This window comes from Sinohyriopsis cumingii, chromosome 6, assembly GCF_028554795.1.
Source record: "Sinohyriopsis cumingii isolate HCF-2022 chromosome 6, ASM2855479v2, whole genome shotgun sequence".
Lineage (NCBI taxonomy): Eukaryota > Metazoa > Mollusca > Bivalvia > Unionida > Unionidae > Sinohyriopsis > Sinohyriopsis cumingii.
Window position 1 is genome coordinate 137,469,080 of NC_142966.1, and position 26,320 is coordinate 137,495,399.

The 26,320-nt window shown below is 34.1% G+C and overlaps 1 protein-coding gene across 1 annotated transcript in view; it reads right to left on the reverse strand.

Annotated features, from left to right (window-relative positions):
* Positions 1–12,490: 12,490 nt before the first annotated feature.
* The window catches only part of LOC149798079 (TBC1 domain family member 19-like), a 123,769-nt gene continuing 109,939 nt past the window's right edge, over positions 12,491–26,320 (reverse strand). Inside the window, exon 17 of the mRNA XM_089963160.1 lies at positions 12,491–19,326. Within this exon, the coding sequence (XP_089819286.1) occupies positions 19,258–19,326 (69 nt within the window). The 3' untranslated portion in view covers positions 12,491–19,257. The remainder of the gene's footprint in view (positions 19,327–26,320) is intronic.

The following is a 26,320-nucleotide window of genomic DNA, read 5'->3' on the forward strand; positions in this document are numbered from 1 at the left end:
GTAGATTTTTGCTTTTATATGATACATCATGAACATGACACGCTTTATCAATAGCGTTTATTGGTTCCTCGCCTGGTTTTGGTTGATCCTGATTGTCAAGTCTGATATCAAGTCGAGTACCAGGACCACAATAATTATATCCTGGTAGATGTTTATCTCCTTGGTTTTTAGCCCACGGAGTTTCAGGGAAATTTAACATTAATGTAGCAATATCACCACCATCTTTTATAGGTAAAAAAGAAAACTTTTTTCTGTTACATACTGCACATCTTCCACCATATGCTATTCTCGCATTTTTTGTTGTAACCGTGGATAGATCATTAGTTGGGGTTTTAGTTCTACTGCGTAAACGATATAGATTCATGTATTTATATAATATGGATATAATTGATTTCTCGGCGACTCGAAAACAAGAGCCAGTTAAACACCATCCTGCGTTGCCAAATTCGATCAGAATGATAATAATAGGACCATCTGGATTGGGTAAGATGCAATTTTTACTTAATCTGATAATGAGATGGTTGAAATGGGATAAATTATATATAGTAGCACCATCAGTTGATGATCAACGATGTTATGATGTGCTTAAAGATTTTAATGAATACACGCGATTACTGGATGACGATGTCATTAAATTTATAACCGATATTGATGAAGCACCATCTGTTGATGGTCTAGATGGATTTATTAATAATTTAGTTGTATACGATGATGTGATGCTAGACAAACAATCAAATCCAGCTAGAATATTTTCTTGAGGAAGACATAAAAACACTGATGTGATATATGTTACTCAGCGATACGTACAGATTCCGAAAGTGATCAGGGATAACTGTAATGTTTTAGTTGTGTTTAATGGCGTAGACACACATACGTTGCGCAATATTCATCAAACTTGATGTAGCGGAGATATGGATATAATTAAATTTAGAAATTTCTTTTCACGAGCGCAAGCTACTCCGCATGGATTTATAACAATAAGTTTATATGATCCTAGATCCCGATATCGTGTAGGTCTTGATAAGATATTTGGATAAATTAATAGCAGCGGGGGGGGGGGGGGGCGCGACCTCAAGTTGGTTCGTGTTTTTGTAATATACTCGCCATCGACAAGTTTTCAGTTGGAGAAATAACGTGGACTAACCCCAAGAGGGACTCCTCGAGGAGAACTTTTTGAGAGTCCTCTGTAGTTAGTTGTTTTGATTTTTAAGGTTATTAATCCTTTTTTTAAGAAGGCTTATTTCGGTTTTTGGACGCTTCTACAAAAAGGTAGGTTCGCCCCCCCCCCCCCCCCCCCCCGCTGCTCAACACCTATAATATAAAAAACATATATAATGATATGATTACAAAAAAAAAAACACCGTGAAATTATAACACAATAACGTAGACGAAGACAGGCAACAAGCATATATACCAAGCCGGTATTGCGATTGCGGCCATCTTGACATCCAAATACACATACAATAGGAGACAAAATTGAATGAAAAAGAATGACATTTAGGGTAAAAATGATTTGAAATTTGAAAAATAGATGCTCTGCCCGAAAGATTTTTTTTATACAGTAGTAGAAACTGAATCTCTTTTTTGGAGCAGTTTCCGAATCTCCTGGAATATGGAGATTCGATAGGTGGCAACCTGATTATTCTTGGAGATTTCAACTTTCACTTTGACTGTACCGGAAATCAAACACATAAAAACCCATAGATTCCATTAATGTTTTCAACCTCAAACAGTCAGTTAACCAACCCACCCATAAACATGGTCACATAGACCTGATGATAACATTCTACGGTCCTCCCTGTTATCCCATGAACTTGCATCAGACAACCTCTGCATTATATGCGGAAAGGTTACAATACTCACCCTCTTTGATTTGTCTGCAGCATCTGACACAATAGACCATGATATATTACGTCACCGTCTCCAGCATGTATTTGGCATTCATGATACAGCCTTACTGTGGTTCAAGTCCTACTTGATCAACAGGACACGAATTGTGTCCGCAAATGGAATACACACGTGGACCTGTTCTTTTCATTCTATACACTCAGCCACTCCCAAGTGTCATAGATCATCATCCAGTGTCTCACCAATTGTACGCTGATGACACCCAAATCTACAAATCTAGCCACCCAACTGAAGTTGATGCTACCATCCAAAGTGTAGAGAGATGCATTTTTGATGTGAAATCATGGATGGCATGTAACAAGCTGCAGATGAATGATGATAAAACTGAGGCCACTCTGATCACAACACAAAGACTTTCTCATTCACATCCTTTACCTCAAACAATAAATATCAGCAACACGAACATTAAATTCACACAATCAGCACTAAACCTTAGTGTTACTCTGGACAGTACTCTCACATTACACCAACATGTTATGAACATATGCAAGGCTGCATATCTTGAGCTGAGACGCATCAACTCCATTCATAAATATCTTTCAGTTGATGCCACTAAAACACTTGTGTGTTCATTAGTACTTTCAAGACTGGACTACTGTAACTCAATTCTGTCTGGTTCATCTCAATATCTACTCCAGAAACTTCAAAAAGTTCAAAACACAGTTGCTCGGATCATACTTAGAGTACCACGATCAAAGCACACCTCCCCGATGCTCTGTATCCTACACTGGCTTTCCATTCGATCCAAAATCAAACACAAAATTTGTTCTCTGTGCTACGTTTCACTGACGGACACCAGTCCAACATACCTATCCGACCTCACCCATGTGCACACACCAGCAAGATACTTACCTTCCTCTTCTGACAATCGTATACTCATTATTCCCACTATGAAAACAAAGTCATATGGACAGCGTTCTTTTGCATACCAGGGCCCAGCAACATGGAATGAATTGCCCACTGAACTTAGACACAAAGACACAGTGATCCCATTCAAGGGTGCTCTTAAAACTCACTTGTTTCGACTGCAAGAACAAACTTAAAGACCTAATAATGTTTTCTACCTTACATTTTTTCAGCATGTTTTTTATGTTTTCTAATTTTATGGTGTTTGTTTTTATAATTATATCATTTTATGTTTTCTTTATGTTATAGGTGTTGTCTAATGTTTTAAAGCGCTTAGAGCTTCTTAAGATTAGGCTCTATACAAAGTCCTCATTATTATAATTATTATTATCTTCTCTGATTATAACTTGATCTATATAAAAAGTAACCGTGTTTAAAATTATAACAAGTCTGGGAAAGAAAATATTTAAATTGAATGGATTCCGTTAGTGGAAATGGCTGATTGCTGAGTGGAGTTGACATGCATCGTAATTTATTTATAACTGTTATTACGATCATATGGTCTTAAAATAAGTAATAGAAAGAGCAAAAGGCAACAAGCTTTGTAAAATTGAACAAATATTTTTACCTAGAGTTCAAAGTGAAAATGTAAAAAGAACATACGGTATTATAAATTAAATCCAGATAATCCAGGAATTACTAGCACAAGTCCTCATGAATCAAATTCGGAATAAGCAGCTTTAGTCGTATTCCAAATAATTTCCAGCGCTGAAGCTGTTGATGTGTCTGTAATGGCCAATAGTCTCTACTGTACTTATATATCAATGACCTGAATTGTAATGAGGTGTCAACAGTCTTTTGTTGAATTACAGTAACATAATCTAAGGTGTACTTGTCTGAATTCACTGTAATTTCCAGTATACGTCTCCTTCCAAAAAAAGAAATATTATTGAGCGTTTTGTATTTCCAGAGATTAATAATTTGAATTAAATAATTTTAGCCCGAATCAAACACTGTACACAACAAATAATTCTGCCTCAAGATCATCTAGCAGGAATAAATAACTTTCCCAGTAAACAAGATTATAAAGACCTCTACTTGACCTAGGTCATAATTTAGCATTTTCTATTTTTTTTTAAAAAAAACTATTACTTAATGGAAAATTTCATTCTAGAAGATTCTGTTACTAAAATTTTAATAAAGAACATGGTGAACAACATAATGTCCTTGACTCAGACCAACATAATTATTTTAATATTTAGCCCACACTCATCGAGAAAATATTAGCTACGTATTATTTGTTCACAGAAGAAGAAAAAAAACAATGATTTTCGTCACGTAGACAATGAACTTGATTTTGGACAAGGTCACTACAAAATACAATTTGACATACCCCACAATATCTAATAAATTTAAAAACAAAACAACCAAACAAATGCAAATTAAATATACATAACGTTGTCCCACTGTTTATAACGGTGAAATAAGTAGCAAATAGGTAGGAAGTTTCTAAAGCAGAGACCCTAAAAAAACATTCAAACAAATATAAAAGTCAAATGTATGGTCACCCCTGTAGGACATAGTCTCAGAATATACTTAAGGTTAACGTAAACGTAAGATATCCTGATGATTAAAATTTGTGATCGTGTATACGACAAGTATTCCTTTGGACGCTTTTAGGGTCTCTGATCTAGAAATAATCCTGTATATTTACTACTGATCAAATATTTATAAAGTTTAATCAGATTTGTTTATAAAAGTTTTTAAAAATTAAGCAAATGCTCTGCTTCCTTTAAATTTTGTAGCAACTTCTTCACCTATCGTTAAATTCTCTACGGTAGCTATCAAAAATAACTCATCATTATGACAATAAAGACAAAACTTTATTGTTCCACTTACTCGTCAACGACTCTCAAATATATCTTTCGTCGTGATTCTATTAAGCCGATATCTATTGCCAACTGAAAACACTTTTGACCGATCAAGATCAATGGTAATTTTATTATATTTTGGTTAAGTGATCGGATCATGGAAGTTATTCTATTTTCTTGATCATTCATACCGCATTTGATCAAGATAATCAAATTATTCAGAGTTACATGATCTGATAAGTGAAAGTTTTATGTTGTCAAATTTACTGAAACATTATCCGGAAATTTCGTTGTTAATTTCAATTGCCAATTGTTTGCCATCAATTTTTAGATTTTTAATCTTGCTGCTATTGTCATTTGCCACTGTTAAATGTTCGAATATTATTTCCTATTTTTAGACAAAATTTATTTAGACAAACCTAGTTGGAATCAAGGATTATATCAAATATATCCAAATTCGATTGTGCGGCTCTTTTAGCGCTGCGATAATGACCAAAAGCAAGTGTATCTACTCCGTTTTCGCAATACGGTTTGTCATGAAAGATACTCATCCCGCGTTTAACAATAACGTCAGTTTCTTTTTTCTTTTTTTTTTGGAGGGTTCTCTCTCCTTTTGATCGTCACAGACCATTTAGGGAGGCCCTCCTGCCCTACCTGTTTGTATTGGTATTCTGTATGTTTAGCTATCATGTTATTGCTTTTTTGAAATGTAAAATTTCATTAATTTTTTTTAATTTTATTTATTTTTTTATTATATTTTTTTAAAATTATATTTATTTATTTTTTTTATTTTTTTCAATATCTTTTATTCTTCTATTTTTTCAATATATTCATCTGTGCTGAACCAAATTTCTTCTTCTATCCTTTTTTCCTCCTCCTCTTATTGTCGTCTTCTCCTTTCTTGTCTTTTTGCTTTCGTCATTTCCCTAAGTGCTTTCCTTACTTCTGGGCTTGTTTCCCGTTTCTCTTCTTTAGTCGAATTGGTTTTTTTTGGGTGCTTCTTCCTGCCCTTGTTTTCTATTCTCTGTTTGTAGCGATTCTGAATTTTCGTTTGGACTGATGTTTTCTTGCTGCGGTGTCTTGTTGATTTGGGTTATTTCTAATAGCCTGGGTGCTTGTGTTTTCTGGATCTGTTGTAATTTGAATACTGTAATCCCCTGTAATGAGTCATTTTCTTGCTGTAGTGGTTTGGTCCCATGAAGCAGTTGTGATTGTATTGGTAACACTTCTTTTTCTTGTAAGCTTCGTTTTGTTTGTTGTTGTTGTAGGTTGTTTTCTAGTTGTTGCTGTGGTTTTATCTTCTTTTGTTGTTGTTGTTGCCCGGTTTCAATATCTTGTTGGATTAACATGTTATTTTGTTGTTGACTTTTCTCTTTACTTCGTGCTTGTGTCTGTATTTGTAGTTGTTGTTGTTGTTGTTTACATCCCTGTAGTCCATTTTCTACTGGAAGCTGGGCTTGATTCTGTTGTTGTTGTTGATGATTTTTATTCTCCTGTTTAGTATTGGTAGTTTCATGCTGGTCTATATTTCCTAGTTGTTGCTGTGATTTTATTGTCTTTTGTTGTTGTTCTTGTCTAGTTTCAATCACCCGTTGTTGTTGCCCTGATTGTATCTGTATTTGTTGTTGTTGCTGTTGCCTTTTATGTCTTTGTTGTTCATTTCCTACTGAAGACTGGGTTCGCGTCTGTTGTTGTTGTTGTAGTTGAATATTTTGACCTTGCTTTTTGTCCGTAATTTCTTTCTGTAGTGAAATTTCTCTTCCTTGTTGTTGTTGTGGTTGTATTTGTTCAATTCTTTGTTTTTGTGCTGCTTGTTTCGGTATTTCCTGTTCTTGTATTTGTTGTCCCTGTACTTGTAGCTGTTGTTGTTGTTGTTGCTGTAGTCCATCTTGTGATATTGGTTGTTTTTGTTGCTGCATATTTCCTATTACCATTTGCCTGCTGGATATGTTTGTTGTTGTTGTCATTGTTGGTCTATCTTTTCCGAATTCTGAGGACATTTGAATGGTGTGTGACCTGTTTTCCCACATCTATTGCATGTTCTGTCATATATGCATCCTTTATACCAAGACTTGGCTAAGAACCCGAATATGTAAAAGGCTCTCTTCACTTTCTTCATATTGCTTCTTTCTATTTCTAGTATCCGTGTTCCGTCTAATATTGATGTTGTTTCTATCGTTCTATTCCGTGCTGAGCTAACTGGAATATCAAAATTTTCATCAAAACGCTTCACTATTTCTTCTATTGGAATTTCAAGCGGGATGTCTGTTACATGTAATTCTCCTGTTCGTTTTTTTTTTATCTTCCTTAGCGGTGGTTCTGGTTCCTTTATTGTCACCTTTTCTTTCCCAATACACATCTCTCCATATGGTAAAATCGGTTTCTTCCCTTTCGGTCTTACTATGTAGCCTTTGTATCCATTAGGGTTTATGGAGTATACTCTGTTTATACATTCTGGGTTGGCTATTTTCATGGCTGTCATTACCGTAGTAAGGTTAGGTATATTTTCCCTTTGTATGTGCCTCATATCTATTTCTTGTGTTCCTTCTCGATATGTACATTGTAGGTAGCTTCTTTCATGCGTCTCTACCCTTTTCAGCTTGAAGAATTTCTAAAGGTAATTGACTTCTCTTCTAGTCGCCATATTGCCTCGTGTTGCACGTGCTCCGGTTTCGGTTTCTTGTATTTCCATGTTGAATCCCTGTATTTGTAGATTTGTTAATTGATATAAGTTGATTCTTACCCTTTATAAGATTTGGAGTCCGTAATGGACAGTAAAGATATTCCTGTTGGGGGTCCCAGGACCTCTAAACCGTTTGCTTTGTCCTTGCCATTTTCAGACGATAAAACAACAGACTGTACTTCTCAAGAAGGAGTGTAAGAATCATGTATATATGTACGTACCTTCCTACCGACCTACCTACTCGGCTAGAACACAGCAGATAATGCCTGTACGAGCTTTAAACGTCAGTTTCAAGCTTATTGAATCGGGTCACAATTAATACTTCCAGTTCAGTACCAACGAATGTAGTTTTAGTCTATTTGTATAAAATTTTTCCTCTCTCATTTTGGTGGTGATAGAAGATTTTTTATGCATTTTTAGTAGGGATTTAAAGGTAACTGTTTATTCTTGATAATATGAGCTCAGGATGTTGTTGTTTGTATGTATTTCGGCGACAGTACACAGTGAGTAATAAGACCTTGGTGATGATCCGGAAGTGAAATCTGTTCTGTTTACATGCTGCTATGTTGACAGTCCAGCATCTCAAAAAAGAGCATGTCAACCTTTGACGAGAACTTCACCGTGAAGTCATATTTTAAGGTACTTTATATTAACGTACGATTTGTATTGATTGTCACACAGTGGAAAGGTAAGTACTGAGAAACAAATGTAGAGAACATATATTAAAATTAATTGTGTTCTATGCCCTTATGATGATTTGTTCTGATCGCCATCGTTCTAACAAAACTAACACCGCCATCTAACGCGTACCTGTAATCGGTAAAATTTATTTTAAAAAAATACAAATCCTTTCGAGATACCTTTAGCTTTTCTTGTTACTTTGTTATTGTCTAATCGTACCGCATACAGTTTTGATCGCAATCCAATAAACTCAGCAATAATAGCAACATTCATTTCGTCTTTGAATTTGCTAATTACTTTTTTATTTGTGTTATCGTGAAACCCACTATCGCGCGGATAATCCGACGGATCAAATAATTGTTTATTATAATTAAAAAAATTCCTGATAAATGTCATCGGTAAAAAAAATAATTCATAAACTAATGAATCAGTATCGGCAAACAATAATTTACTTCTTGGCCACTACTTCTTAACAAAATTTTAGCAAAAATCGTACATTAACCATTTGGAAAAATCAAGTAAGGCAGCCCCAACGTAAATAGGCGTATTGAACTTCAAATTTGTTTTTGTTTGCTGTACCGCAACAAGGTTTTCATTAAATATTTTCATACTGACAAAATCATCATCTAAAATAACTTTGTTTCTGCGGTTGATATCATTAACAATTTCAATACTAACCCGTTTTCTAATATTCTCCATTGTCTTGCAAATACAGAATTGTTCATTAACTTAAAGAAATTGTTATCAAATTCCGTTGTTGCCGCTGCTCTGCAGTGTTAGATTCAACAAAGCCTTTCATCCAAGGCGACTAATTAAATTTAACGTTGGGTGAACCTTCCTTAAAATCATTAAATTGTTATAATGCAAAACATAATTTCGTTTGTACAACAAACTTAGTACGAGCTTACTTACCATTGAATTTTGTCTGTCTCCATCAATACTTTGTTGTTCCGGCAATAACAAACTATAATCGATAATTATAGACTTCGCACAAAACGGATAATCATTTTGAAGATCGTGTAGCGAAGCTGGATAATCAAGATAAACTTCAACAAAATAACTAGCATCATTAGTTATCGTTCTTTCCGGTTTCCACAAGAAATTGTTATGGCGAAATCCATTTGAAACCACCATATGGCATTGGCTCAAACATTGCGTATCCATATAAATTGTTATTATTAAGGTAAATAATAAACCTTGACTTAAATCTTCATTAGAATCAACCATATATTTGTTGTTTGCATGAGAATACCTTTTGTTATCACCGATATTCGGCTGCATATCCCTCGCTCATTAAAATTAAACATGTCGACGTCGGTCATTAATTCTAATTTTATTCCGCTAAACTTAAGCAAAGCGTCCCATGATAAAGCAGGTTGAAGAATAATACCAGCAGGGATCTAATTAATAACTGTTATAACCGACTCGACGAAAACTTTAAAAAACATCTGCAAGTAACAAAACATCGGTTTTTAAGTACAAATCATGATATTCACCAAAAGTTTTACCGCCAAATTTATTCCAAATATCTTGCACGTATTAATATTCGTCATCAAATATATTTTAATTTTTTAGTTGCGAATAAAACTTACCTTTGTCGGGTACAGAAGTTTCATCAAATTTTTACCAATCATCAAGATATTCATATGGATTCCTTTCTTTGTTAGGAACGTTGCTTTAACACCGAAACAGTTTTGTAGATTATTAAATTCACCACAATCGCGAACAAGCTCGCATAATGATGCTGCCATAAACTGCATGCTGTCAATAAATCTAAGTTTACCTAATGTGAGCGACATATTTTTCAATGTTATTCGGAATAGACTTAATTACGCTGTCGAGTTTCAAACGCTCCTTAATTTCTGGATCACCAAAAGCTTCTACGATAATGTGACTGTAATATCCTCGGAAATTACGTAAAATCACAGCAACAAACTTTGGGGCATGAAAATCCAAATTACATTTGTCATGTGCTGGACCATGATACTGTCCTGTCAAATGACAATAGTCATGCACTTGATCATCATCTAATGTTTGTTAACATTTTCATTAAAACAGTTTTTCTTAACATATTAAAAATATCATTTTCACTGATCAAATTTTTTTAATAACCAAACAAAATAATACACAAGTTATTCGCAATTAAAAACAATTGATGATAACACGCTATCACTGACCAGCGGCACAACTGCCGATAACTTAGACATGTCTGGGAAGAAAATAATAAATTTGGAAACCGTATATTCACCACCAAATTTGAATCTGACTCAAGCTGCAAGTTACTTACAGTTGAAATACGTCAACGATAATAAGCTTGACAAAACAGGCAGAATAATTACCGGCAATATTAACATGTCATGGAAAAATATTATTAGGCTGGAAACAAATTTTAATCTGCCAGATTTAAACACAAGTCCTTAGCAGCAATTTATAATCATGTTATTTCTGTCTCTGATTCTATGGTAAAGAAAACTGGAGACAAAATGACCAGCAATCTTGTGATGAGCAACAATGCAAAAGTAACTAGTCTATCAAGAAATTTACCACCAGAAAATGACACTGATGCCATTATTCACATTTGAGAGGCGCATTAACACTGCATTTACATTTGTCTGCTGGAAGATGACCGGCTCGATTGATATGGGTTGTAAGGTTGTTTACAATACCCAACTTGACAATATGCTTTTGACCAATGATGATTGGTCAACTAATACAAAATATGTCAAAAATAATTTTTTTTAAAAGTGGTGATAAAATGTCTGGCGCCTTGGACATGGGTGGCAACAACGTAGCGTCACATTATATTCTGGTTGTTGATGAAGATTTAACAAATAAAAATTATGCTGATAATTCTATTTCTACATCGGAATGAACAGCAGATACATATTATCTGAATCTGAGAAACTCTGGTGGAACAATGACAGGTCAAATTAATATGGGCGATAACAAAATAACAACAATGTATGCCTCAGCTGCACCAGCTGTTTTAACAAATAAAACTTACATCGACAGTCTTATTAGTGTGTGATAAATAAAAAATAGTGTCAGGTTTATTCTGCATTTTGCTGATGCAATAGAGTTGGTTTTGTTGCAAGCGCATCAACACAATATCCAGAAAATAATCCAAATCATGCTTTTCTTCTTCATTCTGTCATTGTTAACAGGCAAGAATGGACAACCAATGGAGAAACAACAAATTTCTGGATTAAGATTAAATATCCTGTCGCGATTTGTATTTGGCAATTTTATATGCGTGGTCAATTAAATTCTGGCATTGGCCGTATTTACAGCTGGTGGTTGGAAGGTTCTGTTGACAAATTTAATCAGGCAGTCTAAAATAGAGTGACAGAACATGCAATTATAACTGCTGCAAAAGAATTTTATGATAATACATTTAATCTGCTGATAGTTGGCCCAAATGATTAAGTTTTTAAAGGTTACATCAACAATGCAAAAAAATTAGAATTTGACTTAATAAACAATCTTTATGACCCAAACTGTTGCGGGACCTCGAGTGGCCGAGTGGTTTAAAGTGCTCGCCGTTACAGATCATTGCCATCTCACCTCTGTCTGCGTCGGTTCGAGACTTGGATTCAGCCAATGTGAGTATGTGAGAAAGCTTGCCAGTAGCTTATCATGGGTCAGTGATTCTTTCTGGGGATTTTCCCAGGTTCTTCCTCCACCATTAATACTGGCCACCATGCATAGCCTATCGTGTGCTGAAAAATGGCATTAAACCCTACAACAACAACAACCAAACTGGTTGAAATAAAAAGATAATTTTGTTCGTGTTATGTATATGCACGGCCCACAGTTAAGGGAAGCAATAGAAAATTTTGATTTAATACCAATTTGTACATATTGTCATCCCGATGATTGTAAGGAAGAACAAGATTGGGTTGAAAGTTTGCTAAAAGAAAAAATACTCGAGTTTAACAAGGAAAATGTTGATTATATTGTCAAATCCGATTTAATAGAAATGAAAACGCATGGTGGAACAAAACAGGAAGAAACCAGGATAGAAAATTTTCACAATTGGCTCAAATTGTTGAAATAAAGAAAAGAAAAAAAGAAAGATCTATAATATAATTTCTTAAAACAAGAAATTTGGGATGTACTATCAGGATAAACAAACACTACTTAAAATTGTCAGAGATGCATTAGCTGATGCTGCTCTTTTACTAAAGACGTACATAAACTCGGCTTGTCTATTATTATCTGCACACTTGTATACTTTTGACCCAGTTCTGTTAACAAATTGTTAAAAAAAATAAAAACTTTTAAAATAGGAAATTGACTATTTTGACAAAACCAAGCAAGAATTGTTTTTTAACAAGGTCGAACTTTTAAATCTACCCAATGTTCAAGATGTGCCCTATGATATTAGTGAAGCTGAGGATGTTGAACTACCTTTGCTACAAGAATCTCGTCAATTATCCTTGCTAAAGTATGGAATACAACTTAATAAATTATACACAATATACAAAAAAAAAATATTGGAAAAGCTTGAATCATATGATTTTAATGATATCAAAGACAAATGAGCATTTAAGTGAGTGGTAGTAACAAAATGTATAATTGCGTATGCGATTATCAGGCAATATCTTGTTCTGAACAATTTTAATATGCATGATATTTCACTTGTTCTTGGTGTTATCGATGAAAACGAAGATGTCTGCAACAGTTTAGTAAACAAAACACAGTTGTACATGATTAGTGGTTCTATATGTGATAGATTTAATTCATACTGTTGGTTAATAAAAAATGAGGTACTGACAGATTAGAAATATAAAAATACAGCTTCGCCTGTGTATGAAAAATACAGAAATTTTCTTGTTGACCCTGGTAATATTAGAGTTAGTCAATTTCTTGCCATATTTGTTGGCAATACAACTTTTACTGTTGTGTAAATTTTATTGTGACAATAAAAGATATAATGACAAAATCAATGACACAGTCGTCAATGACAACAAAAAAGCCAATAATCAATTTCAATCATGTTTCTAGGGATATTCCAAAATTTCAGCTTGATGCACTAATGCAGTACTACAAGTCTTATCATAAAAAATTTTGGTGCACAAAAACTATTACAAGTATTACAGTAGGATACTTCACTTAATTTCTTATTTACCATTGATACTGACAGGCTCCGGTATAATTTCTAGTGGAGGAACATTAAATCTGTTTTTTTAATAATTATTTCAGGATTTGGTGTAAGTTTAGCAACTGTGTGTGAAAAATTGAGTCTCGATTTACAGCACACAAAAAAATGCTGAAGAGCAAGCATAACATACAGAAAATTACTTGTTCAAATACGAACTTGCAAGGAGTCAAATATGACATGGACGATTTAATAGGTGAATTTTTTATAATTGACAATATACTAGCAGATATTTTGCCAATGAGAATTGGTAAATATGAAATTTTTTATCAGAAAATATATCATGTAGAATGTATTAGTGATTCTCATGAAGATCCTGACATGATTATGTAACATAATTTGCATCAATTTTATCTGATGGTAAAGATAACAGTCAAGATCCATTAAGTAATATAATCATTGTTTCTTTTTATCAAGTAGAATTTTGATAGCATGATCAAAGACATCTGTATCAGGCATCCAATCTTCTAGTTTTTCATTATTTATATTTATAGCTGTCCTAAGTAAAACCCAAAATGATTCATCAAAGGTTTGGATAAAATCATGATGTAAGGCTTATATCAAGCTTACAAGTAGCTGTTTTCATTGACTCAAATTCAACAATTTCCTTCTTAGTTAAATTTAATCCTATCATTTTGATTCAATGATCGTAAGCTGGTGCTCCCATATATGTTTGCTGAAATTCCATTCCCTGTAGTAAATTCTATTCTCTAATATAAAATTTTGCCTAAACGTTTAAAATAATCTGATTAAACTTTATAAATATTTGATCAGTAGTAAATAGACAGGATGGTTTCTAGATCAGAGACCCTAAAAGTGTCAAAACAAGTACATGTCGCATACACGGTCACAAATTTTAGTCATCAGGGTATCTTAAGTTTACATTAACTTTAAGTATATCCTAAGACTATGTCCTACAGGGGTGACCAAAAATTTGACTTTTGTATTTGTTTGGATGTTTATTAGGGTCTCTGGTGTAGAAACCTCCTACCTATTTACCACTAAATCCAGCCATGAAGCTTGTTATTACATTCTTGATTGAAGCTTGTTATTACATTCTTGATTCTTGATTGAAGCTTGTTATTACATTTTTGATTGAAGCTTATTACATTCTTGATTGAAGCTTGTTATTACATTCTTGATTCTACTTAAATTTTGAGCTCTTGTACTGATGTATCTTTTCCAGGAAGCCAAGACCCCAATCCAAGCTAAATGATTCTTTCCTCCGATAAGTAACTGGAGGCCCAGATTTGAAGTCTTTTAGTGAAAACAATAATGTTCATTTCACCAGCCATCTAGAATAAGCAATACAATTTTCTACACGGCTATTGTTGTGGCCATACTGGAAGTCAGATCAACACCATTTTCATTTATAACCAATTCATTATGCTTATTCATTATAACAATCTGTACTCTTTATGTATACCGGTAGGTGCCATCTGCGTGAAATGTTGTTATTCATTAAAACAATCTATTCTGTCTATAGAAGCACTATCTGTGGTCAAACATGATAATTTATTCTCTTTGTATATATGTGTTAATGCCTGAGTGTCTAGTGTGGGTGTTTGTTATATCAAGTAATTCTTAATAGCAGGATTCCATATAGCAAGGCCTTACTGAGACAAAAGTAGACAACTGTAGAGTTATCAATGTCAGCTGAGAGCTTTAACCCTTATTACATTCAAACTGAGACAAATATATGTCGTATGTGAGGTGAACAAAATAAAACTATATAGGCAATCAAGATACATATGTAACTATATTCAACCTTCCTTCATAACAAGAGGCAAAAGTGGACCTCAGTTTACTCATCTAGCTAACTGCTTAATGCAAGTTCAGTTGATTGAACAAATAGGGGTCAGAAGGCTGTTTTCTATCAAAATTTCTTCCAATGCCAAATGTTAAAAGGTTTATCTATTATTGTGTATTTTTTTCCATTTTTGATGGTACATCAGCTTCACTGGCCCAATACTTCAATGACCTAGATCTGCCATTCCATAATGTGCTGGCAAATGTTGGTCTGTGCAGTTTGTAGGAGTAATCAGAGGAACAAACAATACAGACTCTGATCTACAGGCACATAATGAGGATCTATGTTGGTTTGTAGTTGAAACCAACTTAAAACAAGTATGTATGGTATATACAATAGATTTTCAAACATAATTACTTATTTAAACAACAACAGATTGCACTGGCAAATATCAAAGTCAAATCTTAAAAGTTAAAAGAATTACTGGTATTACACTTAGAAATCTTTTAAACTGATCGGGTACTATGTGTGAATTTATCACTAAACAAAAGTGTTAGCCCAGTTGAATGAAAGACAAAACATAATTAATATCAAAGATTCTTTTCTTGGTCACAATATATACAATAAATTTCTAATGTGTTCATTTTCAATTATATTTGTCACACAAATATTCCTTTATCAAATACAGTGTGATGTGTGTAGCAAACTTTGATAAACAAAGAAAAGCTGTAATAATGATATCATTCATTAACCCAATTCATTTTTTATTGCATTCTGTCTTGGTACAAGTAACCAATACAATAAATATATTATAAAGAATATACATCCACTGTTATGTCAGAACTGATTACAAGCTCATATCAAGAAAAGAAAAGAAAAAGTGAATAATTTATTTACCTTAATATAGCTAGACCCTGATATTGTGAACTCGCATCTTAGGAAATGTTTTCATTGTATGTAATCACTGTTGTTGACCAAAAGCTGACAAAATCTACATAAAAATAATTTAAAGCTATGATATATTCCAGATGTTTCATCAAATAATAGCAAAAAATTTAATTTATGAAAGACTTGTAAAAAAAGCTATGTACAAAATGCTAGCTGTCTCAGGCAATCTTCTTTTTTTCATTATAATGTTTTATTTCATAATCTTCAATATTCTGGACCAAATCCAGCTTTGGAGATTTATTCTTTTTCAGAGAAGTTCAGAGATACACAATCTGAGAAACAACAATTTGATTAAATTTCTCAGGACTTTGTACAATGCAAGCTATACAGTCAAACTTTTCAAACCCTATTTATGACTGCAAAATAGCTTAACTAATTCTCTGCAAAACAATCACCTGCAACATTCAAGTTATTAAAGTGAGAAGTGTGTGTGTGTGATTTGGATTTTTAACGTAGCTTTTAACAATTTTTCAGTCATATCGCTACGATGTCTGCATTGTGACAATTTATAGTGATGTCTTGCACTGGGGCATCATGCTGCAGACATGTAACATGATGTCCCACCCAGTCACATTATCCTGACACCAGGCTGACCAGTCCTAACACTAACCTCTTAATGCTGAGCACCAAGCGAGGCAGCTGTTAGTACCATTTGTGTAAGTCTTTGGTAAGACTCCGCCGGGAATCGAACTTTTACCTCCCGCATCCAAGGCGGATGCTCTAACCACTAGGCCACTGGAGCAGTATTAAAGTGAGACAATAATTTACATTAGATTTACTACCTTTTCTGAGTACCGTTCCTCAGCAACAAGGCATTCCTGTTGTATACAAAACATTATCCTTTAGGATTTTAAGGACCAAATAGCAAAGAAGGAATATTCCAGTAGATTAAATGAGCATAAATTAAAAGGAAGAGTTAGAAACATAAAAATGACAGGCTTCCCATCTTTTGTACTTAATAATGTGACTAACAGATGTAAACATTCCTCACACCACTCCCTCTCTGGCCAAGATAGATTCCTTTCCCAACCTTCCTCTGGCCAAGATAGATTACTCTCCTGACCTCCCTCTTTGGCCAAGATATATTCCTCCCCCTACATCCCTCTGGCTAAGACAGCTTTCTCTGCCCAACTTCCTCCCCCACCACACCCCCATGGATAAGATAGATTCCTCTCCCTATCCCCCTTTGGTAAAGATAAATTCCTCCTACCACCCCTGTTTGGCCAAGATACATTCCTCTCCAGCACCCCCCCCCCCTTGGCCTAGATACACTGTCCCCCACCAACCAATATACATTCCTATACCCATCCCCTTAGGCCAAGATAGATTCCCCCCATACACACACTATAGCCAAGACAGATTTCACTCCCCATACCATTAGACTATGAAAGGTTCCTCTCTCCATGCCCAACACCAAGAAAGAGGAAGAAAGTACTGAGGTAAATCATAAATGGCATACATTTGTACACTAAGGTAGCATTTACATGATATCTACTGGATTTTAATTGATCTTTATGTTTCTGTGCATGCCTAGCTTTTAAATAATAACAAATGTCTGTGTTCCTTATTAAAGGCTTCAAATTTTATTATGCTGTATAAACATGATAAAAGACAAAATCATCTGCAATACAGTACATTATATAAATATTTCACACCACTGATTTAAAAAAATAATTAAACTGACACATTATTACCTGCCCCAAAAAACTGCGTTACACTACCAAAGATTTTAATGAGTGCGCAGTTTGGAGGTAAACATTATGATGTACCATACCATATATACTTGCTTATAAGATGAGTCTAACTACAAAATTCACAGACCCAGATCATCCATCACATAATGTGCCAGCAGATCTGATTCTGTGCAGTTTGTCAGAAGTAACAGTACAACAACAATTTGCAATTTGACTCGACTTAAAATCAATTATATACAGTATATACTTGCTGACAAGTCAGTCCAACTGCAGCAACAGAGACCCTGGTCTGCTGCTGCATAACATGCTAGCAGATCAGGGTCTATTTTTTTTATTCAACTTATTACTTCTAACAAACTGCATGGATCCAAAACTGCCTGCATATTATGTAATGGCAGAACTGGAAACTAGGCAATTGGACCAGACGTGTAAGCAATTATACACTGAATATTAAGCATTGCTGAATTGTCTATTGCATTAAACAGAAAGCGTCAATCTTTTTTTGTGATATAATCCACACTATGAATATACATGCAAAATTGTTATGCATTTATCTTTTTTACACTTGACTGTTGTATGATTCCATATTCCCTCGTGTCACTTAAATCAGCTGGAAATGTCTTGTAAAACAAGGAAAGCTCTGTTGGCATTTCCATCTACAAAACACCTGGCATAAGTAAAGCATGCTCACTTCTTGTCTTGACATAAGTTGTTGTTGTTGTTGTTGTGGGGTTTAACGCCATTTTTCAGCACAATAGGCTATACATGGCGGCCAGTATTAAAGGTGGAGGAAGAACCTGGAAAACCCCGGAAAGAACCACCGACCCACGAGAAGCTACTGACAAGCTTTCTCACATGCCCACATTGGCTGAATCTTAGACTCGAACCGCCGCAGACAGAGGTGAGATGGCAGTGATCCGTAACGAAGAGCGCTTTAGACCACTCGGCCACTCGGGGCCCCTTGACATAAGTAAAGCATGTTCACTTCTTGTCTTTACAAGAGTAAAGCATGTTCACTTCTTGTCTTGACATAAATAAAGCATGCTCACTTCTTGTCTTTAATTAAGTAAAGCATGCTCACTTCTTGTCTTGACATAAATAAAGCATGTTAACTTCTTGTCTTGGCATAAGTAAAGCATGTTAACTTCTTGTCTTGGCATAAGAAAAGCATGCTCACCTCTTGTCTTGACATAAATAAAGCATGTTCACTTCTTGTCTTGACATAAATAAAGCATGTTAACTTCTTGTCTTGACATAAGTAAAGCATGTTAACTTCTTAACTTGGCATAAGTAAAGCATGTTCACTACCTGTCTTGACATAAGTAAAGCATGTTAACTTCTTGTCTTGGCATAAGTAAAGCATGTTCACTACTTGTCTTGACATAAGTAAAGCATGTTAACTTCTTGTCTTGGCATAAATAAAGCATGCTCACTTATTTTCTTGACATAAGTAAAGAAGTAAAGAATGTTAACTTCTTGTCTTGACATCAGTCAAGCATGTTCATTTCTTGCCTTGGCATACATAAAGCATGTTAACTTCTGGTCTTGACATAAGTAAACTATGTTAAATTCTTGTCTCTATTCACATGAAGTATGTCACAAAATTAGATGTTAAAAGAAATATTAATGTCAATGCGCTGTATAGATCCCTGGGGCAGTCATATTTTCATAAGAATTCCATCCTATTTTGCACAATGTAATAAAAAATGAAATGTTCACTTGGAAAAAAGGCTAAGCTGAATAAGTGGAATAACCTCAAGTGTTGTAAGATCAGCAAGTACTGCCTGAAAAAGATAATAAAAAAAAGTCTGTGAACAAGAAAGATTAACATACTGTACATACTCACATAACATGCCATATATATTCACATATGATATACTGTATGTACTCACATATAACATATTCACATATGACATACCATATATACTCGTATATGACATACCATTGTTATTCACATGACAAACCATATATACAAACATATGACATAACATATACATTCACATATGACATGTCATATATACTCACATATGACATACCATATATATTCACATGACATACTGTATATACTCACATGCCATACCATATATTCACATATGACATACCATATATACTCACATATGACATACCATATCCACATATATTCACACGGCATACAGTATTTACTCACATGACATACCATATATACTCATATATAACATACTGTATATACTCACATATGACAACATATCCACATATATTCACATGGCATACAGTATTTACTCACATATAAGATACCATATATACTCACATACAACATACCATATATACTCACATATAAGTAAAATCCAATTACAAACTGCAGAGACCCAGGTTGCCCATCACATTATCTACCAGCAGATCTAGGTCTGTGTAGTTTATTAGTTGCAATAAGTAGATTGAACAATGCAGATCCCAATGTGTTGTCACATAATATGATGGCAGATCAGGGTCTATGTTGTTTGTATTTGGGCTAGACTGATATGCTGCAAGCATGGCAAATCAGGGTCTATGTTGTTTGCATTTGGGCTAGACTGATGTGCTGCAAGCATGTATAGTATGAATAGTTTAATAGACTTTTCTTCAATACTAAATTTACCTTCTTTATAGTCTCAGCTCTTTGACAGAGTCAGAGATCACAGGTTTGAATTCTGCCATTACAAGTTCCTGGACTTGCTACTATTGTATATCCCTGGGCCATGTACTTTACTTCCACCACCTTAACACTAAATAGTCTTGTGTGCACTGACATAGTGTTAAACACAATTGACCAATACGGGTCACATTAGTTTTCTCTGTAACCCTCTACAGCTTGTAGCCCAATCAACATCAGACTAAGACGTCGTTCTTTAGAATTTTTATGCCAACCTTCTGCTTATCCATGTAAACACTATTGTATCCATTTCCATTCCATGTGCTATGTATATCTTTATTGTCTGCTTAATGTTTGTCCATGAATGTAGATTTTACTTTGAGTTTATGTTCATTTGTGGATAAAATGTTTACACAGATAAATTTTGTCTATCATTTTAAATTGTAATTATATTGATATTGATTTTTGAGTTCAGAATATTCTAGAAACAATTTGATGGGATTTTGCAATTAGAAATGACTTGGAAATTCCATAACATTCTATTTCATTCATATAAATCGAGCCTTTATAAATAAGTATTGATTCCTGTTTCATCCTTGTTTTATGATCAGTCTCTGGAATTAATTTGTAGCTGTATTCAGTTAATTTGAGAAGAATCATTTAAATCATTTATTTTAATTACTGAAGTGCTTGTGAGAGGAATTATTTAAATATTCATTGAAATTACTTAAGTGCTCATGAGATGAACTATTTAAATATTCATTGGAATTACTAAAGTGCTCATGAGAGGAATTATTTAAATATTCATTAGAATTACTAAAGTGCTCGTGAGAGGAATTATTTAAATATTCATTGGAATTACTAAAGTGCTCGTGAGAGGAACTATTTAAATATTCATTGGAATTACTAAAGTGCTCAAGAAAGGAACTATTGAAATATTCATTGGAATTACTAAAGTGATCAGGAGAGGAATTATTTAAATATTCATTGGAATTACTAAAGTGCTCGTGACAGGAACTATTTAAATATTCATTGGAATTACTAAAGTGCTCATGAGAGGAATTATTTAAATATTCATCGGAATTAGTAAAGTGCTAATGAGAGGAATTATTTAAATATTCATTGGAATTAGTAAAGTGCTAATGAATGGAATTATTTAAATATTCATTGGAATTACTAAAGTGCTCATGAGAGAAATTATTTAAATATTCATCGGAATTACTAAAGTGCTAATGAGAGGAATTATTTAAATATTCATCGGATTTACTAAAGTGCTAAGGAGAGGAATTATTTAAATATTCATTGGAAATACTCATATGCTCATTCATTATTGGATTTATGCAAACTACTAAATTGTACTATTGAGGACTCATTCAAAGACACTAAAGATTACATCACTGTGGCATATCAGGACAATCAAAACTATTGGAATTTATTTGGAACATTCTATACTTTTGGCCTTCGATAGGACACTGGACAGTTAGGATTATTCAGGATTTAATTAACAATACAGTAAAAAGTTTCACTTTGCAAATTAGACAAATAAATTGCTCTCAATTTTACTTAAATTGTTGGTTTCGCTTTTCTCTGTTACTTTTTTTTAAGACCTAGAATCGTAATACATGTGAACAGTTTGGTTAATGTTAACCTTGCAATATCTGAGTCCAGGTCACTTGGATGCTTGTTGATTACAGTGAGCTCTGAAGTGCTTTTATTTTTAGGCTAATTATCAGTTTGTGCTTGAAGAATAGAGCTGTTTCATAACAGTCTGTCAGTTTCTGACATTTCTTGAAGCAACTGATTAGTAAAATCAGTCATTCCAATGGTATTCACCTCTTTTATAAAACAGTCTCATCTAGTATCCAAGCATGCATTTGGATGATGCTAGTCAAGATTGCCATGATGTGTTTTGGGTTCCAAATTCATGGCATGGAATTACTGTTAGCCATGCCATTCACTTGAGGTGGAAATGGATATGATTGTGTTTGAATGGATATACTGAAGGTTGCTTTAAAAATTCAAAATATTTGAAAGAATTTACTCCTTTTTATTCAATTTAAGAAAAATACTGTGCTTTAATTTAGTTCAATGCAGATAGTGTTACCTGCCAGAGAGCATCCAAGAGAAAATTATAATATACAACAATGTCAAATGTCAAAAAGTGTTCTTCATGTTGCACTGTATCAATGTTACCAGTCTCAAAATTAAGCATGGTCAACATTACAGCTGTATACAAGTGGTAATAAAGCTGACTACACTTTCCGCCAGGGTAATTCCAAAAGTGATCACCAACATGCCATTCTGAAGTAACCCCAATTTATCTGGCATAATAGATGGACATTATGTTCTCACTGGTAAGTTAAATCAAACTGCACAGACCCAGATCTGCCATAGTATAATGCACCAGCAGATGTGGGTCTATGCAGTCTATTAGGATTACTTAGCAGAACAAACAGCACAGACCCTATGCTGTTGCCAATGGTGTACATGAGTATAAATGGCAAGTACTTTTTAGTATCTTACAAGAAAGCCTGCCCTTTCAATACATGCTTCTTTTATCAGAATGTTGGCTCCAGATTTTGCATGGCATGTGCTTGACAAATTGTATGTGACATTCTAGATGTATTAGGCTACTGTTTTTGCTGTAACACTTCAATTTAAATTAAATTCTAATTTTTATTTTATTTTATTTTAGAAACAAGTCTTACTGATGGCACTAGCTTTAAATCTTTTTGGCCTTTCTTGGTGTACAATATTGTGGCCTTTCTTAGTGTGTACAATATTGTGGCCTTTCTTAGAGTACAATATAATGGCCTTTCTTAGTGTACAATATTGTGGCCTTTCTTAGTGTACAATATAATGGCCTTTCTTAGTGTACAATATTGTGGCCTTTCTTAGTGTACAATATTGTGGTCTTTCTTAGAGTGTACAATATTGTGGCCTTTCTTAGAGTGTACAATTATTGAGGCCTTTCTTAGAGTGTACAATATTGCGGCCTTTCTTAGTGTACAATATTGTGACCTTTCTTGGTGTAAAATATAATGGCATTTCTTGGTGTGCAATATTGTGGCCTTTCTTACTGTACAATATTGTGGCCTTTCTTAGTGTACAATATTGTGGCCTTTCTTAGAGTGTACAATATTACGGCCTTTCTTATTGTACAATTATTGAGGCCTTTCTTAGAGTGTACAATATTGCGGCCTTTCTTAGTGTACAATATTGGGGCCTTTCTTAGAGTGTACAATATTGTGGCCTTTCTTGGTGTGCAATATTGTGGCCTTTCTTAGTGTACAATATTGTGGCCTTTCTTAGTGTACAATTATTGAGGCCTTTCTTAGAGTGTACAATATTGCGGCCTTTCTTAGTGTACAATATTGGGGCCTTTCTTAGAGTGTACAATATTGTGGCCTTTCGTGGTGTGCAATATTGTGGCCTTTCTTAGTGTACAATATTGTGGCCTTTCTTAATGTACAATATTGTGGCCTTTCTTAGTGTACAATTATTGAGGCCTTTCTTAGAGTGTACAATATTGCAGCCTTTCTTAGTATACAATATTGGGGCCTTTGTTAGTGTACAATATTGGGGCCTTTCTTAGTGTACAATACTGTGATCTTTCTTAGAGTGTACAATATTGTGGTCTTTCTTAGAGTGTACAATATTGTGGCTTTTCTTGGTGTGCAATATTGTGGCCTTCTTAGTGTACAATATTGTGGCCTTTCTTGGCGTGCAATACTGTGGCCTTTCTTAGTGTACAATATTGTGGCCTTTCTTAGAGTGTACTATATTGTGGCCTTTCTTAGTGTACAATATTGTGGTCTTTCTTAGAGTGTACAATATTGTGGTCTTTCTTGGTGTGCAATATTGTGGCCTTTCTTAGTGTACAATATTGTGGCCTTTCTTGGTGTGCAATATTGTGGCCTTTCTTAGTGTACAATATTGTGGCCTTTCTTAGAGTGTACTATATTGTGGCCTTTCTTGGTGTAAAATATTGTGGCCTTTCTTAGTGTACAATATTGTGGCCTTTCTTAGAGTGTACAATATTGTGGCCTTTCTTAGTGTACAATATTGTGGCCTTTCTTAGAGTGTACAATATTGTGGCCTTTCTTAGTGTACAATATTGTGGTCTTTCTTAGAGTGTACACTATTGTGACCTTTCTTAGTGTACAATATTATGGCCTTTCTTAGTGTACAATATTGTGGCCTTTCTTAGAGTGTACAATATGGTGGCCTTTCTTAGTGTACAATATTATGGCCTTTCTTTGAGTGTATTGGAGCTTTTGAAATTTTTAATAAACCCCAGTACTCATACTGAAATATTTGAGATTGTTAAAAAACCTTAGTTCTCATACTGGAATATTTGAAATTGTTAATAAACCCTAGTACACATATTGGAATATTTGAAATTGTTAATAAACCCTAGTACTCATATTGGAATATTTGAAATTGTTAATAAACCCTAGTACTCATATTGGAATATTTGAAATTGTTAATAAACCCTAGTTCTGGTAAATTGGAGCACTTTAAATTGTTAATATACCCTAGTTTTGGTATTGGTGCATTTCAAAGAATATTGTGACCTCGTAGTCTGCAAAAAGGCAAACAATTAGACTCGTTGAGCATCAACAAAATAAAATTGATTTTGAAATGTGCTTTTTATGTCTTTAATATTTAAAAAAATATTTTAAAAAATCACATTAAGATGAATATGTTTGATTAAAATTTTCTCAAAATGTCAAAGCGTGGATTTTAATTCACATGCTTTTTAATTGACTGGATACAGAAGACATAAAAACAGTGTAATAAAGCTACTTGACATTTTAATGAACCAAGCATAAAACTAATTCAGTTTGTTTTCGCCGACTCCTATTCAGTTTAACACAATAAACTTTTACTGTCAAGGTGTCCATTAATAGTGTTAATATTAACAATAATAACACGTGATAAAAATTGGTTTATCAATGAACTGTCTGCAAAAACACAATAAGATCTTTCTTGGAAAGGATAGGCAATTAAGTTAAGAGATATAAAATCCAGAATAATGTGAAACTAAACTGATCTTCAATACAGTGTACTATACCTTCTTGTATATAACATGTAACCATTGTGATCAACGTGGAAGACTTGCTGGCACATTATACACTTTTGTTTAAAGTATGATTTCAAAATGAACAGACTAAGCCATTATCCGTCTGCACATTCTGTGCGAGAAGAACTAAAGTAGTGTCATAGTGGGGATTTGAGAATTTTATTACTGATTTGGGTTTGAGCCTTCCATCAACCCTCTGACTCTGACCCCATGACCTAACACGTTTTGAATAGCATGATTTCCAAGTCCAAACCTGATGAACCCTACACACACATACACACAACAAAAACATGTATAAGTGTTTTACCCCAAAACTGGGCCAACAGTAAACTGTGAGGGATCTGAGGCCCTATACATGCACTCAAGTCCACTTTACTAGCCCTCCCCTCAAGAGTCTTAATGTTGTTCTTATAAACTCTGTTTGTAGCATTTATTTAGAACAGTCAAACAAGCATGATAGTAGCATGTCTTTGCTCAATGAGATACCAATCTGAGTGGAGATTTGCTCATTTTGTGTCAGAATATTATGTTAAATACCGGTAGTGACACTGAGTAAAGAAAACACTGTTTAACATTCACCTGTTGTTGTTGAGCAACATGGATGGTTCCAAAGGTCTGGCACAATTATATGTGGATAAAAAGTCTTTCGTTAATGGCTTTAAGTACAGCAAGCATATGACAAATAAATTGACATGTCATGCTGCATGTATTTTTCACCCAACAAGTGCTTGATGACCATGAATTTTACTAAGGGGGAATCAGTGTAAAGCCTCAGTGTATGATTATGCCTGAATGCAGCAAATATGTTTTGGAATTCACTACAGTGCAATGGAAGATGAAAGTTTTTAAAGTGACTTATGCGGACTTTGAATGTTCCTGTGAAAAGTTCCACTTTTCCAACCAAATATTCCAGTGACCACAGGTCATTATCTGAGGTTGAATCAAATACAACACAAGTTGCCAAACAAGTTTCATGCAACTTTTTGCTTAACTATAGTCAAATGTGACAATGCAACTGAGCTGCTATTGTTATACAATGGCTGGGGATCAGTTGAAGAATTTACCAAATTGTCTGAGGTTACAG